We start from the raw sequence: 17,033 nt of genomic DNA, 5'->3' as shown, positions 1-17,033 counted from the left end.
GAATTTTGCTAACCTCAGGGAATGTGTGTGAAGGAAAGGGAGTTAGGGCTGATATCTTTACTCCACCAAGCTATCCTTCAAGGATGTCTAGTTTGCTGACCAAAAGTCTGGGTTGTTATCTCATACGTGAACTGAAAAGATGAGCACTTCTTAGTTTCATCAGAGAAGAAAGGGGATTGTTGCTGATCCCAATTACCAAACTTCTAACCAATCGTGTTGTTCCCTGCACTTCAGCTTTGTAACTAATCATTTTGTACCCAAATCCATGATGCCATCTACCCTGTTCTATTCTTCTTCTGTTCTCCCCAAAACCTATAAAAGGGAAACTGTCTTTTTGCTCAGGGTCTTTGGCATAAATGGAAGCAATCCACTGACCCATTTATTGACCCCTGCTAATAAATGTTGTCTTGTTGAAAGATCTGCCTTTGTCTATCCTTTTGTTAAAACTCACATGCTACAAGCCACACAAAAAATGAAACAAAAGTAAATGTTGCTAAATTATAAAGAACAAACATGATTTGAAATAAGAGATATGAAAAGAATTTGCAGGGGTGGGAGATCCACAGGTGTTTACATTGCACATATTTTTCAAACTTTTAAAACGTATCGATCAGTTATGTTTCTTTCTTTTTCTTTTTTTTTGTCCTTAAAAATATTGTTTGTCATATGTAATGACTCTCTTAGAAGGGGAAGGATATCAAGGAAACTATGTTAATGTGGAAAACATCCATGGAAAACACCAATAAAAATAATTTTTAAAAAAGAAGTGAAAGGAAGAAATAAACAGGATAATAGCAAGGGAAGGCCACAAGTCAATGGAAGATTTTTTTTTATTTGTTTGATTTTAAGGTAAGAGGACAGCTGAACATAGGTGCAGGCAGAAAGGCAGTGAGCGAGAGATAGGATCATGTCACTCTTTTGTGTAAAAGTCTTCACTGGTTCCCCACTGCTTCCTAAACAAAATTCAGTTTTTTTTCTGTTTTTTTCTAAAACTTAAATGCACAATAAGAAAAGAAAAAGAAACATATTATAAACATACATATTAAAACTTAAATGCAAAATAAGAAAAGAAAAAAATGTCATGTGCACAGCAGAACATAAGAGAGGATTCAAAATATATAGCAATGTATTTCCATGTCAAGAAAGCCTATGTAATAGATATTATGTGTTGTGTTGAGAGCTATCCATATTGTCTTTGCTTCCTTGTAAGTTTTCTTTTATTCTCTGCTGTGCACTTTTTACTTTGTTCTTTTTCCCCTTTCCTTTCCTTCCTCCCAACCCCCCCCAGAAGGCTACAATTAAATATGGATATATTTATATATGGATATAGATATATACATACACATATACATATATACACGTACAAACATATACTTTCCCTAACAAATTCTACTCCTGATCTTTGTTTTGTTTGTGCCTATCTCTCATTTCCTATCCCTCCTGACTCCTCTACTTCACTTCTAATCACCACCTTGCCCTCCTATTACTTAACCTACGCCCCCACTCCCCAGGATCCCTTCTTTATCCTCCCATTCCCATAAATCTAAACACTCTTCAATACCCCCCCCCATGCACACTTTAACCCATTCCCTCACCTTCCCCTCTAGACATTCCTTACTTATCCTCTCCCCCCATCCATACCCTTGGTGTTTTATTTTTTTCTGAAGTTAGAAGACTTTTATACTCTTCTAAATATATATGTATTGTTCCTTCTTGAACCCATTCCTGATGAAAGTAGGTTTCCAGAACTAACAGCCCTCCTTCCCCATGTGATTCCTCTGTGTCACTTCTCCCTCTTGAATCTCATTTGTATAAAATAATTACTCATTTTACCTGTTCCTAAACAATTTTGCTTTTTGAAGTCATATCATACTCAGGTCTACCCCAATCTTTCTTACAAACTACCTAATTATTAGTAACAATCTTAGACATGCATTTCACATACATAAAAGGTAAACAGTCTGTCCTTACTGAGTGCCTTGTAATTAATTAGTCTTTGGTATGCACCTTATATTTCTCTTGACTCTTGTATATCAGATCTTTTATTAAGTTCAGGTTTCTTTTTAACAAAGTCCTGAGAGTCTGACAATTCATCAAATGTTCATTTTATTCATTTAGGATTATGCTTAGCTTTGCTGGGTATGGTATTTTTGTCTGGAACCTCAGTTCTTTTGCTCTTCAACGTGTAGTGTTCCAAGACCTATGGTCTTTTAGTGTCACCACTGCTAGGTCTTGTGTGATTCTAATTGTGGCACTGCCATGTTTAAATAGTTTTTTTCTTGTTGCTCATAGTATTTTATACTTGAACTGGGGGTTTGAGAATTTGACTATACTATTCCTGTGGGTTTTCCTCATATAACCTCTTTCAGGTGGTGATTGGTGGAGTTTTTCTATTTCTACTTTCTCCTCTTGTTCTAATGCTTCAGGACAATTTTCTTTAATTATTTCTTGTATTATTGTATCAAGATATTTTTTATCATAGTTTCCTGGCAGTCTGATTATTTTTATGTTTTCTCTTTTTGATTTGTTCTCCAGATCAGTTGTTTTTCTTATGACATGTTTCACATTCTCTTGTATTTTTTCCTTCTTTATATTTTGTTTTATTATTTCTTGATCTCTTATACCTTTTCTGGCTTCCCCTTGCTCAATTCTGATTTTCTTTTTTAAAATTTTTTTATGAATTTATTTATACAAGATTTTGAGTTCCAAATTTTCTCCCCTTCTCGCCCCTCCTTCAGTCCCAAGATGTATGCATTCTGAATACCCCTTCCCCTAATCTACCCTCTCTTCTACTTCTCCCTCCTTCTCTTATCCCCTTCCCCTTCTATTTTCCTTTAGGGCAGGATAGATTTCTATACCCCATTGTCTGTATATCTTATTTCCCAGTTGCATGTAAAAACAATTTTTAACATTTGTTTTTAAAACTTTAGATTCCAAAATCTCTCCCTTCCTCCCTCCCCACCCACCCTCATTGAGAAGGCAAGCAACTTGATACAGATTAATACATGTGTAGTCATGCAAAACACTTCCATAGTAGTCATGTTGTAAAAAACTAACTATATTTCTCTTCATCCTATCCTGCCCCCCATTTATTCTATTCTCTCTTTTGACCCTGTCCTTCCTCAGAAGTGTTGGCTTCTGATTAGCCCCTCCCCTCTATCATCCCCCTGCTCTCTTGTCCCCTTCCCCTTCTATTTTCCTGTAGGATAAGATAGATTTCCATGCCCAATTGAGTGTGTATGTTATTCCCTCCTTAAGCCAAATCCAATGACAATAAGATTCACTCATTCCCTCTCACCTTCCTCCATTTCCCCTCCACTGTAAAAGCCTTTTCTTGTCTGTTTTATGTGAGATAATTTACCCCATTCTACCTCTCCCTTTCTCCTTCTCCCAGTATAATCCTGTCTCACCTCTTAATTTTATTTTTTAGATATCACCCCTTCTTCTTCAACTCACCCTGTGCCATCTACCTATCTATCTATCTATCTATCTATCTATCTATCTATCTATCTATCTATCTATCTATCTATCTATCTATCTTTTTCCCTCCAACTATCCTAATACTGACATAGGTATCATGAGTTACAAATATCATCTTTCCATGCAAGAATGTAAACAGTTCAGTTTTAATAAGTCCCTTATGATTTCTCTTTCCTGTTTACCTTTTCATGCTTCTCTTGAGTCTTGTATTTGAAAATCAAATTTTCTATTTAGCTCTGATCTTTTCATCAGGAATGCTTGAAAGTTCTCTATTTCACTGAATGTCCATTTTTTCCCCTGAAGGATTATACTCAGTTTTGCTGGGTAGGTGATTCTTGGTTGTAATCCTATCTCCTTTGCCCTCTGGAATATCATATTCCAAGCCCTCTGGTCCATTAATGTAGAAGCTGCTAAATCTTATGTTACCCTGATTGTGTTTCCACAATACTTAAATTATTTCTTTCTGGCTGCTTGCAATATTTTCTCCTTGACCTGGGAACTCTGGAATTTGGTTATAATATTCATAGGGGTTTTCCTTTGGAGATCTCTTTTAGGAGGTGATCGATGGATTCTTTCCATTTTTATTTTACCCTTTGGTTCTAGAATATCAGGGCAGTTTTCTTTGATAATTTCTTGAAAGACAATGTTTAGGCTCTTTTTTTGATCATGGCTTTCAAATAATCCAATAATTTTTATATTATCTCTCCTGGATCTATTTTCCAGGTCAGTTGTTTTTCCAATGAGATATTTCACATTGTCTTCTATTTTTTCATTCTTTTGGTTTTGTTTTACAATTTCTTGATTTTTCATAAAGTCATTAGCTTCCATTTGCTCCATTCTAATTTTTAAGGAAGTATTTTTTTCAGTGAGTTTTTGGACTTCTTTTTCCATTTGACCAATTCTGCTTTTTAAGGCATTCTTCTCCTCATTAATTTTTTGGACCTCTTTTGCCATTTGGGTTAGTCTATTTTTTAAGGTGTTATTTTCTGCAGTATTTTTTTGGGTCTCCTTTAGCAAGCTATTGACTTATTTTTCACGATTTTCTTGCATCACTCTCATTTCTCTTCCCAGTTTTTCCTCTATTTCTCTTACTTGCTTCTCAAAATCCTTTTTGGGCTATTCCATGGCCTGGGATTGATTCATATTTTTCTTGGAGACTTTGGATGTAGGAGCTTTGATTTTGTTGTCTTGTTCTGGTTGTATGTTTTGATCTTTGTCACCAAAGTAAGATTCCATGGTCTGACTTTCTTTGTGTCATTTTCTCATGATCCCAGCCAATTATTTGACTTTTAAACTCTTTGTTAAGGTAGGGGTCTGCATACAGTGTGGAGGGTATACTGTCCCAAGCTTCAGGTGTTTTTTTTTGTAGCTATTTTCAGAGATAGCTCTAGGGACCTGTAAATTTTCATTTCTTCTAAGGTGATATGATCAAGGGCAAGGTATTTACTCTTTTCCTGGCCTGTGCTCTGGTCTATGAGTGACCATAAGCACTCTTTTCTGCCTTGGAACAGTGAGGAGGATTCCCTCTCCACTGCCCCCACAAGCTCTACCACACCAAAGCTCCTCCTCACCCCAGGACCACCACCCAAAACTGACCCAGATCCAAGCATGGGCAAAGCAAGAGAATCCTGCCTCAGTGCCAGAAAAGAGATCCCTGCAATCCCCCTCTGATCAGTTGCTTGATCTCCCCCTCCATCTGTGGGCCAAGAGCTCCAGAAGCAGCCTCTTCCCCAGGGCTGTGCCAGGACTGGGGCTGGAAGAAGTTTTTCTCTCACCACAGTCCAACAGACCTTTCCTACTGACCTTCTAAGTTATCTTTGGTGTTTGTGGTTGAGAAGTCTGGAAACTGCCACAGCTCCCTTTAATTCAGTCCCCTGAGGCCTACTCTAGGTTCACTGAGGCCTGGTCTTTGCCTGAGCAGCCTGTGTGGCCTATGCTGAACCATGCTTCTCTCCTGGTTGCAGCCTGGTGCAAGAGATCTTTCCAATCAATCATCCAGGTTGTCTTGGGCTGGAAATTTGTTTGACTCTGTCTTTTTGTGGGTTCTGCTACCTTAGAATTTGTTTAGAGCCATTTTTTTTACAGTTATTTGGAGGAGTTTGGGGGAGAACTCAAGCAAGTCACTGCTTTTACTCCACCATCTTCTCAATTCTGATTTTCAAGGAGTTGTTTTCTTTATTAAGATTCTGGATCTCCTTTTCTAATTGGTTGCTTTTCTTCTCATAATCTTGTTTTTCTTAGATTATTATTTTACATTTTTTGTAGTTTTTCTTCAATCTCTCATTTGATTTTTAAAGTCTTTTAAAAATATATATAATTAATTAATTTAGTTTTAGTTTTCAACATTCACTTCCATAAGGTTTTGAGTTTCAAATTTTCTCTCCCTTCCTTTCCTCCCCCTTCCCCAAGACAGCATGCAATCTGATATAGGCTCTACTTATACATTCATATTAAGCATATTTTCACATTAGTCATGATGTAAAGAAAAATTAGAATTAATGGGAGGAACTATGAGAATGAAGAAACAAAACAAAACAATAAAAGAAAAGGAGAGTAAATAGTATGCTTCCATCTGCATTCAGACTCCATAGTTGTTTCTCTGGATGTGAATGGCATTTTCCATGATGAGTCTTTTGGAGTTGTCTTAGATCCTCAATCCTTTATTTTTATTTAATGATGTAATTAGGATTAAGTGACTTGCCCAAGGTCACATAGCTAGTAAGTTTCAGGTGTCTGAGACCGGATTTGAACTCAGGTCCTCCTGACTCCAGGACTGGTGCTCTATACCCTACGCCTCCTAGGTGCCCTGATTTTTAAAGTCTTTTCAAAGTTCTTCTATGATTTCTTTTGGGGCAAGTGACCATTTGGTGTTACCCTTTGGGGTAGAAGAGGGTTTCTTTGCTTCAGTATCCTCCTCTGAAGATGAACGCCAGTCTTCTCTATTCCCATAGTAACTTTCTATGGTTGAATTCTTTCTCCTTTGCCTGTTCATTTTTTAAAAAATGTGTAGTAGCTTATTTTTTGTAATCACCTCTAGTCCTGGAGTATAGGGGATGGTGCCTCTGGCCTAAGGTCTTCCTTCAGGGAAGGGAAAGAGAGAGGGAATTCTCCCTCTAGCCTGGAACTGAAACCAAGACCTCCAGCCTCCTATAAGTGCCCACAGCCAGCTCCCAGTCCTACTGCTCCTGCACTCACCATTGCCCCCTCTCCCCCCACCCAGCCTCATCTCCCAGCACAGCTGGGTCTGCTGTTCTTTGTCAGCAGAGGTTCCCTTGATCTTCTCTGGTTCAGACACTCAACTTTTCTCACTGTCCAGGGGGTAAAAGTTCCTATGGTGTGGCACCCTCCTAACTCAGCTTATCCCAGGGCTCACAGTTTGTTGTTTAAGGGGTCCCTAGCTTGGAGGTATTTACTCTTCTCAGGGACCAAATCTGTTCTGGGATTTTTCTTCAGATCTTCTCTGATTGTCCCAGAAGGATTACTGTTCTGCCCCTACTCTTATTTATTTTTAACTGCTCTATGTTTGCCCTGAGGTGCTATTTTATCTCTTTTGTTGGGAAAATTCTTGAGAGCTTGGAATTTTCTGACCTACTCCACCATCTTCCCAGAATCCTCTCCCAAAGTTTAGTTCTTTAGTCTGGCATTTAAGGTGCTCTCTAATTGGCTGCTAGCCTACCTTTGGTGCCTCATTTTCACTCCTCTCTAAGTTTCAACCAAACTGTATTATTTTTATTATTCTTCCCTCCCTCCTTTCTTCCCTTCCTTCCTTCCTCCCTTCCCTCCCTCCCTTCTCTCCTTTCCTTTTCACTCTCTTTCCTTCAGTCTATCCTCCCTCACCCCGTTTGTTGTTCCCTCCCTCTTTCCCTTCCTTGTTCCCTCTCTCCCTTCTTCCCTTCCTTCCTTCCTTCCTCCCTACCTTCATTGTTTCCTTCCCTGAGTTCAAAGTTCTACCCAGAGCATGTGTTTAAGAAATGGTGATTAGGGGCAGCTAGGTGGTGCAGTGGATAGAGCACCAGCCCTGAAGTCAGGAGGACCTGAGTTCAAATCCGGCCTCAGACCAAACACTTGACACTTACTAGCTGTGTGACCTTGGGCAAGTCACTTAACCCCAACTGCCTAAGAAAAAAAAAAAAAAAAGAAAAGAAATGGTGATTAGATCTGCCATGTTGCCATCCCAGTCCATTTCTTTTTTCCCTCTGGATCTTGGGGGTGATGGTGTAAGGAGAAAGAAGTAATCAGGCTTTGCTGTCATTCAATCAGCTGTACATAGAATGGAGCCATTTTCCATGCCCTTCCCTGGGGAAGTAAACCTTATGTAGACAGCTTAGACTGATAGGCTACTGGGAAACTTATGTTCACCTTTCAGCTACATCCCAGATTCAACATTTCTAGGTCTCCACAAACAAACCAGAGAGGAGGGCTCATAGATGCCCTTAGAGAACTCATAATTATTTACCTATAATGCCTTTGGGGGACAGCTATGGAAAGACAGTCCTTTTTGTGGGATACTAGGGTCATGCATTTAGAGATATTATCTAGTCCACCCCCCATGCTGTACAGAGGAGGAAACTGAGGACCAGAAAGGGTCCCATCTTTGCTCAAGTTCCCACAGGTAGAAAGTAACAGAGCTAGGGCAGACTCTAAATCTAATATTCTCCACCAAGTTGCTTTCTCTTTCTCTGTGAAGCCTTAACACCCAATTGTACTGTACAGATGTGTTCTGAAGCTCTGATTGTTCAGCTATGACAGGGAGAGGATGGGGGAAGAGGAAGAGTCCATCACTTTTCTTCTCCAAGCCTTTGACCTTAGCAACTTCCTAGGCTCTCTTGACATTACTCCCCAGCCAGTCACACAGATTCTAAAGTACAACTTGGCAGTAGGTAGAGGCCAAAGTTATAATAGGCTAAACTTCTTTGGGCTGCAGATAGGTTTTTAACAGTTCACTTTCCAAAGGTATAATTAATGATTAAGCTATTTTGCAAATAAACCATTTTTAAAAGATAGGAAAATTTCAATTATATAAATTAATACATATATTACTCCCAATTTTTATTTATTATGAAATCACATTAATGTTTAAAAGTTACTTTGCTAAGCAGTACAAGTTTTAATACATTTTTCAGGCTTTTCTTACTGTTTACATTTAGTTAATGGGTCCTATTACACTTCTTGTCAGCAATCAGTTTATCATACTCTAGAATCATGTTTGAAATTGATTTCTTTAGAAATCTGAAAACTAACCTTAGTAGCTGCTTCATTTTCTGAGTTTCTTTTCTGATTTTCCAACAATTTGGATGCTTTAATTTGTTTTTTATTGTATTTTATTTGTTTTTATCATTCATTTATTTGTTTTTATTGTTTAATATTGTTTTTTATTGTCCAATTTGCTTAAGTCAGGATGTTTTGATTTGAAATGGCGATGAAGATTGTATTCCTTTGGAATGGCTATTACTTCTTGGCAAATAAGGCACAATATTTTATCTCTTGTGTAGGTAAACAAGTATCTATTTGTCTACTCTGGATTAAACACTCTGTGTTCTGATATGATCTTCCATTTTTTTATTACCCATTTTACAAAGTCATTCCAGAACTTTAATGTTAGAACCAAAAAATCTCCATAGCAACTGCTCACATACCAAGAAATGCTGAACTGAGTGTCTTGACTTTGGAGAAAATACCAGACAGACATTCATGTAACTTGGAGGGTGGCTGTGCAGTGAGGGAGGGAAAGAAGCCCTCATGTTTTTGCTGCTCAACACATAGTGGGTGTCAGTTGCGTTGGCTCGTGGCTGCACTCACTCTGCCCTTGTTCAATGATGCTAATGACTGAAAACACAGCAAAAAGATATGACTCTCTCCTTTCAGACTAGAGACAGACTGATGATGGTTGGTTGCTGTGGGTCATGTGATAAACAGGAGAGGGTGTGCACAGTGGCAACCCACCCACCAAGTTATATGATGGGCACAATAGTGACTAGAGGAAGGCGGGTTAAGTGGGGCATGGACAAAGCACTCATTACATCTTTACTTTCTTTTACATTCTCTACATTTTTCATGGGCCACCCTCAATCCTTTGGTGACCCCATGGGCCATATGTTTTACAGGCCTGATCTAAAGCTTAGCATCCTCTCCTTCTCTTTTCTTCAACTTCTCTCACACTATGCTCATTGATTTAAAATCCTGCTGATTTGGCCTACGTGTCATATCTCTTTCTCTCTACACATATATGTTTATATATACACATAGGAACTAGCCTAGCGTCTTCCCCATCATGTTTTATCTAGACTATTGAAAAAACTTCTTAATTGGTCTCCAAAATGGGAAAGTATTTTGTGTCTTTAACCTATCTTCCCATTAGCTGCCAAAACAATCTTTCTGACCCAGCTCAAAAACTTAATGTTATTCCCTATTGCCTCAAGGATAAAATAAAAACTCTACATCCTGATATTTAAGGGGTATCACATTCTGATTCCAGCCTGTTGTCCCAGGATTATTCAATTATTCCCTTTCATGATGAGGCAGCTAGGTGGTGCTCTAGGCAATAGAGTAATTGACCTGGAGTTTGAAAGACCAGAATTCAATTTGATCCCAGACACTAGTTGTGTGAACCTGGGTAAGTCATTTAACTTTTGTTTGCCTCATTTTCCTCAGCTGTAAAATGGGGATAATAATGTCATCTATTTTGCAGGGTTGTAAGGATCAAACGAGATAGCGTTAATAAAGCACTCGGCATGGTGTTTGGCACATAGTAGGTACTTAATAAATAGTCCTTCTCTTTCCCTTCCCATTCACACGCAATTAGAGAATCATTGAATTCTAAGCATTGGAAAGACCACAGTGACCATCTAATTCCAACCATATACTAAGAGATTCCCTACAGTAACAACCCCAACAAGAGATCTCGAGACTTCTTGAACATCTCCAAAGAGGGAGAGCTTCCCGTCTCTCAGGGCAGCCCCTCCCACCCTGCCACTTTCACTGTCTGGAAGTTCTTCCTGATATCCAGCCTAGATTGGCCTCTTTGCAGCTCTTCCCCCACCCCCACCCTACAGCCTTGTTCCTGGTTCTGCCCGCTGTGGGCAGACAGAACAAGTCAGCTCAAATCAATCTTCCATATGACAAACAGACATACATGAAGTTAAGTATTTAGGTAGAAGTCTTCTCTACTCCAGGCTACACACCCACAGTTTCCTCACCCTATCCTTATATGACAAATTGCTTTCCCTTTACAAATTTCAAGCTGCCCTCAGAACACCAGCACTCACCTGAGGGCCAGCTCCTTGCTGAAGCTTTCATTGATGCTTTCATGGGACCCTGCATGGCCTTGTGCTTGTTCTTGTAGAATGTATTGGTTGTGTCATTCAGATATTACAGCTTTGTGTGTGTGTGTATATGAGAGAGTGCCTGTGTGTGTATGAGAGAGAGCACTTGTGTGTGTGTATTGTGTGTATGTAAAAATGTGTGTGAGAGTGAGAGCAAGAGCCTGTGTGGGGCGTGTGTGTGTGTGCGTGTGTGTGTGTATGTATGAGAGGGAGAGCATCTGTGTGTGTATTGTCTGTATGTATGTGTGTATATGAGTGCTTGTGTGTATATGAGAAAGAGCACCTGTGTGTGTATTGTGTGTATGTATAAATGTGGGTGACAGTAAGAGTGAGAGCCTGTGTGGTGTGTGTGTGTGTGTGTATGTGTGTGTGTAAGAGAGAGAGAGAGAGAAGCCAGAGACAGATACAGAAAGAGACAAAGACACAAAAAATGACAGAGATATTCCCTTTCTAAACTGAGCTCCCTGAGAGCAGGGTCTGGATTGGAGCTAGACTTTGAGTCTCCCACAATACCTAGCACACAGTAGCTGCTTCAAATTTGCTGAATTGAATTAAAGAAGAACAAACTTTGTACTTGGAGTCTGAAAATGTGAGTTCAAATTCTTAATTCGCTAATTGTCAAGTCAGCAAGCATTTATAGTTATAATTATTATTATTAATGATGATAGCTCTTATATAGCATTTAATAACAATGTATAACTCATAATTCCATTTATATAGCACTTTAGACATATTATCTCATTTGATAGCAATCCTTTGACATAGGCGCTTTTGTCATCCTCATTTTACAGATGAGGGAACTGAGGCTAAGAGCAGTTAAGTGATTTGCCCAGGGTCATACAGCTAGTAAATTTCTCAGGTAGGTTTCAAACTCAGGACTTCCTAACTCCATGTTCAGCATTCCTACTAAGAGCCTACTGTGTGCCAGGCACCGTGCTAAGCCTTAAGGATACAAAACACCCTGCCTTCAAGGAAGTCACGATCTAATGGTGGAGATAAGATGCAGATACCTATGTACAAGATCTATACAGGATAAATTGGAGATAATGCTATAGGGCCATCTGGAGGTGAAGTGACAGATTGAAGGTGCCATTGAAGCCAGGACCCCTGATGACTTCCGGGATGCATCAAGAAGCTGAGAAGAGCACAATGAGGGAGGAGTAAAAGCAGGAGGAAGAAGACCATGAGATGTCGGGAAGACTGTCCCAATGATTTTTCCCAGAATGAATCTGTGTGTCACTCCTAAGGCCCTTCTCTATCCTCCTGCCTCCTACAGAGGGAGACCCCTCGGCCCTGAAACCTGCCCTCGAGGTCAGTCAGGCCAAGGGCAGCAGCTTCTCCCTCCCTCTGTCCTGGCTGCCCCCCACCCCGAGCCCCATCAGAGCCCCTGCTTACCTTCTTCTGGTTTCCATAGAGCCAGTGTGTCGGGGGTCCTGGGAAGGGTCGCAGGGCTCGCAGCAGTCCCTGGTGCCGGAGGTAGAGCTTGACGACTTGCCGCAGCAGCAGCACGAGGGTGAATGTCAAGACCAAGGACAGAGTCCGGTGCCTCTCCAACCAAGGGACCATGCCAGAGTCTGTGGGGACTGAGTCAGAGTCCATGCTGCTGGCATTCCTGAGATGCTCTGCTGCTGCCACTACTGGCAGCAGTAGCTTCTTACATGGGGGCTGGAGCTGCCTGAGGCCACACATGTCAACCCCCTCCCTCAGCCTACTCCAAAACAGAAATAGGGAAGTGACAGTACAGCCTAGTCCTGAAGGAAGGAGTAGGTAGCTTGCAACTCTCCCGGATTTCTTTTGACCAATGGCCTGATTGGGCCCAGAATCTTGGCAGCTGTGGGTGGTTGAAAAGAGGGAGAAATTAAGGACTTCTCTCCTTGCAAAGAAATTGCCTCTGGGTGCAATGGGATCTTTGGGAGAAACTGATCTAGTGCCTTCCTCTGTCACATGAAAAGTCGGACAAGAAAAGCTCTAAGCCGACCCCTCCTTCCACTGCCCTCCTCTACCCCTTCCTACCACACACACATTCTAAGTTCCCAGATTTCTCTTTACTTTTCCATTTCCTGTTCTGTCTGTTCTAAGGTCCCCCCACCACCACACCTTATATTTAGTGTTCTGAGGTAGATGGCGGTATTTCAAACCCTTCACAGCCTAGCCTCTTGTCCATTTTCTAGTCTTGTGCTTTCCATTTCTCCACTCACTCTAAGATCCAGAGATGCTGGCTTACGTTCTATGTTCCTTAGCACAGGACACCCAATCTCTCTTCTTCTTACCTTTGTGGTTGGTGATCCCCAAGCCTGAAATACTCACCCTCCCCAACCTACCTCTTAGTTTCTCTAGCCTTTTTCAAGGTTCACCCAAAGCTCAGCTGTTTTTTTCTAGGTCTTTCCTGGTCCCCTCAATCCCATCCCCCCTCCTCAGTCTTCCATGTATATATCTAGTTATTTACATTTCTCTCCTATTAGAAAATAAGGCTGGTGAAGGCAGGACCTGTTTTTATCTTTCATTTCATCCACCTCTTAGCACAGTTCCAGGCAAATAGTAAGTGCTCAATAAATGATTGTTTCCTCACTGGCAGACATTTTACAGTCTAAGGTCCTTCTCAACTCTGACCGTTTCTGTTATTTTTTTCTGGCATCACCTTCCCCTAATCCCCAGCAATCTTTGTTCTAAGAGACCTTCCAGCTTTAAGTAATTCCTATACTTATGTCTCCACCTTGGGGTCAGGCAAGTCAGTTTAGATGAATCAACAGAACACTATGAGGGAGAGATTTCAGGAAGTATCAGATGAATCAAACCAGTGCTATCACCTCAATCACCACCCTCCACCCTAGACCTTGATGGAGACGATCCAGGACCCTGAACCCAAGTGCCTTCACGAGAACAATGCCTCCAGACTGCTAACCTTGCTTCCTGTTTTCCCCTACAATCATCATGGAAGAAAACAATCTCTATCAATCAACCAATAAACATTTATTGAACACCTATTATATGCCAGGCACTGTGCTAAGTGCTGGAGATATAAAGAAAGGCACAAGACATTTACTATTCCTTTTTTCTTGTGTGAGGCAATCGGGGTTAAGTGACTTGCCCAGGGTCACATAGCTATTAAGTGTCAAGTGTCCGAGGCTGGATTGACAGTTCCTATCCTTAAAGAGATTACAATCTAATGGGGGAAATAATTAACAGAGAGAAGGCACTGGGATTAAGAGGGGCTATGGAAGGGATTTTTGGGGGGATTTAAAGGATGGTAGAAAGGTCAGTAGTCAGATCTGAGGAGGGAGAGCTTCCAGGCATTGGGGACAGTTAAAGAAAATGCCTGTCGGGGCAGGTAGGTGGCACAATGGATGGAACTCTGACTTTAGAGTCAGGAGGACCTGAGTTTAAATCTGGCCTCAGACACTTGACACTTACTAGCTGTGACCTGGGCAAGTCACTTAACCCCAATTGCCTCACCAAAAAGCAAAAAAAAAAATGCCTGTAATGGAGGGATGGAATACTCCATTTACGAAATAGTCAGGAGGCTAGTGTCATTGGATCAAAGAGTAGGTGTCATGGAGTAAGGTGTAAGAAGACTGGAAAAGTACGAGGAGGCTAGATTTTGAAGTTTTGTATGCTAAATGGAACATTTTGTATTTGATCCTGGAGGTCATAGGGAGCCACTGGAGTTTATTGAGTGTGTGTGGGATATGCCATGATCAGACCTGTGCTTTCAGAAAATCACTTTAGTGGCTGAACAAAGGATGGCTTGGAGTGGGAAGAGACTTGAGGCAGGCAGGCCATCAGCAGGTTATTCCAATAATCCAAACATGAGGTGATGAGGGCCTGAGCTAGAGTGGTGCTGGTGTCAGAGGAGAGAAGAGTACATACAATAAGCTGGAGAGGTGAAATCTATGGAGAACGCACCCATCTTTCTTGCCACCAGTAGTACTAAACACTAACCAAATGCCACTAATGGGCAGGTAAGTCTAAGAGCCCTGGGAATGCCAATTAATCCCAGACCTTTGATCCTGCTTCTAGCTCAGCTCCCACTACCATCATTCTGGGAAGCAACCCTTGTGGAGATAAAACTTGGCCACTGCTTCTGTGGGTGTTGCAGCTGCAATGTCTTCGTCAACCACAGCTATTAAGGACCTAAAGAACATGTATTACTATTGTCTTTGCTGCTGTACCCAAGGACTGACCATGGTACCTTTCCATATGACTTGCAATTGAAACTTCTTTTATGTGTTATCTTCCCCATCAGAATGTGAGTTTCAGAAACTACTTTCTTTCTCTATTTATATCCCCAATGCTTAGTTCATAATAAGGACTTAATAAATGCTTTTTCATTCCTTCATTCCTTCATTCATCATTTCCCTTCCTGTCCTTCATATTTCATTGTGTTTATATATATATACATACATTCATATATGTGTGTGTATGTGTATATGTGTATATATACATATATAATATACACATACATATATATACATATTCATAATATACATACACACATATAGAATTAGGGACAGTTTTGAAAGCCAAAGAGGAATGAGTGACCTTCCCTAGTGAAGAGGTCTAGAGATTTTTGGGTTCTGGGAGCCCCTAGATCACGACGCAGGCTTGCCTGAGAGAATTCAACCCAAATCTTCTTCCAGCCAGAGAAATAGTTTATTAAAGATAAAGCGTATAGGCCAGACTCCCAAGGAACCCAAACATCAGTAGTGCCTGTAAGGATGAGCAGGCATGAGAAAACCTCAGCCTCTAGGCATGAGAGATTCTCAGCCTCTAAATGGGGGCTAAGGTGGATCTTAAGCCAGGTGACGCCCGTAAGGACGAGCGGGCATGAGAGTCTCAGCCTTTTGGGCATGAGAAATTCTCAGCATCTTAGTAGAGACAAGATGGACCTTATATACAGAAAGACTGTGAGAGGGATCTAGGAGTGGCCAAGTAGTTTGGGGTGATGGGAGGAAGGGCCTAAGGAGATCTGGATGGGAGTGGCTCTTAAGCTGGGGTGAACAGAACTTAACTTTGGGTGGCCAGAGGAAGCGGGGAAGTGGTTGGGAGGTGGTGAGAATTTCATCTGGAAGGTCTGAGAGATTAAACAGACAATGGGAATAGATAATGAAGGGAACTGGAAGGTAGAAGTTTGCTTTCAAAGGGAGATAAAGAGAGACAAACAGAAGCGAGGTTCTTTTTAGGGCTGGGGAGGAAAAGTTCATATCAAAAGGCAAGGCTAAGGCTTTGGAAGAGAGATAAGGGGAGTCAACAAATGGGAGCCAAATTCCTTTTGGCAAAAAGGGGCAAAGGTCTCGGCTTCTGAAACTGAATGGTGGGCACATAACCCCATCACTAGGACAGAGCTGGGATCCCTTCCACTTAGTCCATAATTAGAGAATTAGCTTATGTCCCCCCCAGTAAATGGGGGCTATTCATATGTTCTGTAAATACACTTCCAAAGACAGAATTACTAAGAATTTGGGGACTTTAAATCTGCACCATTAAATCACAAACCTGTTGCTTGCCCCTAGGGTCATTATCATTATCATTATCATGATTATTAGCAGGGAGGTTAAATACAAAGCTTTCTGTCTTTTTTTTTTTTTAGACAATTAGGGTTAAGTGACTTGCCCAGGGTCACACAGCTAGTAAGTGTTATGTATCTGAGGCCAGATTTGAACTCAGGTACTCCTGAATCCAGGGTTGGTGCTCTATCCATTGTGCCACCTACCTGCCCCAAAGCTTTCTTCCCAATCTATATATTTTCTTCTAATTCTAGTTGCATTGAATTTGTTCACGAAAAACCTTATCAAAATTTTATATAATCTATATAATCATTCCTCACTTTTGTAATCCCATCTCCCACTTGTCTGGTTCTATGTTCTTCCTCTAACAATAGTTGTAAACCATGTAACCTTTTATTCTCTTCTTTAAAAAAATATCATGACTTTTGTATTTAGCTCATTTATATTTTTAGAATTCATTGTGGTGTATGGTGTTAATGCTGGCCTAAACCTGTTTTCTATCAAACTACTTTAATTTCTGCTCACCCAGAAACTGTTGTTATAAATTCTCTTCCCTAGTAGCTTATGTACTTGGGTTTATAAAATATCAGACTACTATTCAAGTTTACATTTAGGTCTTATCTGTTTCACTGATTATCTTTTTTTTAAAGTAACAAATAATTTTTAATAATCAGAATTTTATAATTTAATTTGAGAATTGGTAAGCTAAATTTTTCTCATTCCTACT

General features: G+C 40.5%; 1 protein-coding gene across 2 annotated transcripts in view; it reads right to left on the bottom strand.

Annotated features, from left to right (window-relative positions):
* Positions 1-12,402, bottom strand: part of LOC114024845 (cytochrome P450 4X1-like) — a 47,703-nt gene extending 35,301 nt beyond the window's left edge. For both annotated transcript variants that reach the window (XM_027838043.1, XM_027838044.1), the window contains exon 1: positions 12,198-12,402. In XM_027838043.1, coding sequence (XP_027693844.1) covers positions 12,198-12,401 — 204 coding nt within the window. In that variant the 5' untranslated portion in view covers position 12,402. The remainder of the gene's footprint in view (positions 1-12,197) is intronic.
* Between the last annotated feature and the right edge of the window lie 4,631 nt (positions 12,403-17,033).

This window comes from Vombatus ursinus, unplaced genomic scaffold, assembly GCF_900497805.2.
Source record: "Vombatus ursinus unplaced genomic scaffold, bare-nosed wombat genome assembly UNPS02014825.1, whole genome shotgun sequence".
Classification (NCBI taxonomy): domain Eukaryota; kingdom Metazoa; phylum Chordata; class Mammalia; order Diprotodontia; family Vombatidae; genus Vombatus; species Vombatus ursinus.
Note: the sequence above shows the minus strand (reverse complement) of the source record. Positions and strands in the feature narration are given on the sequence as shown.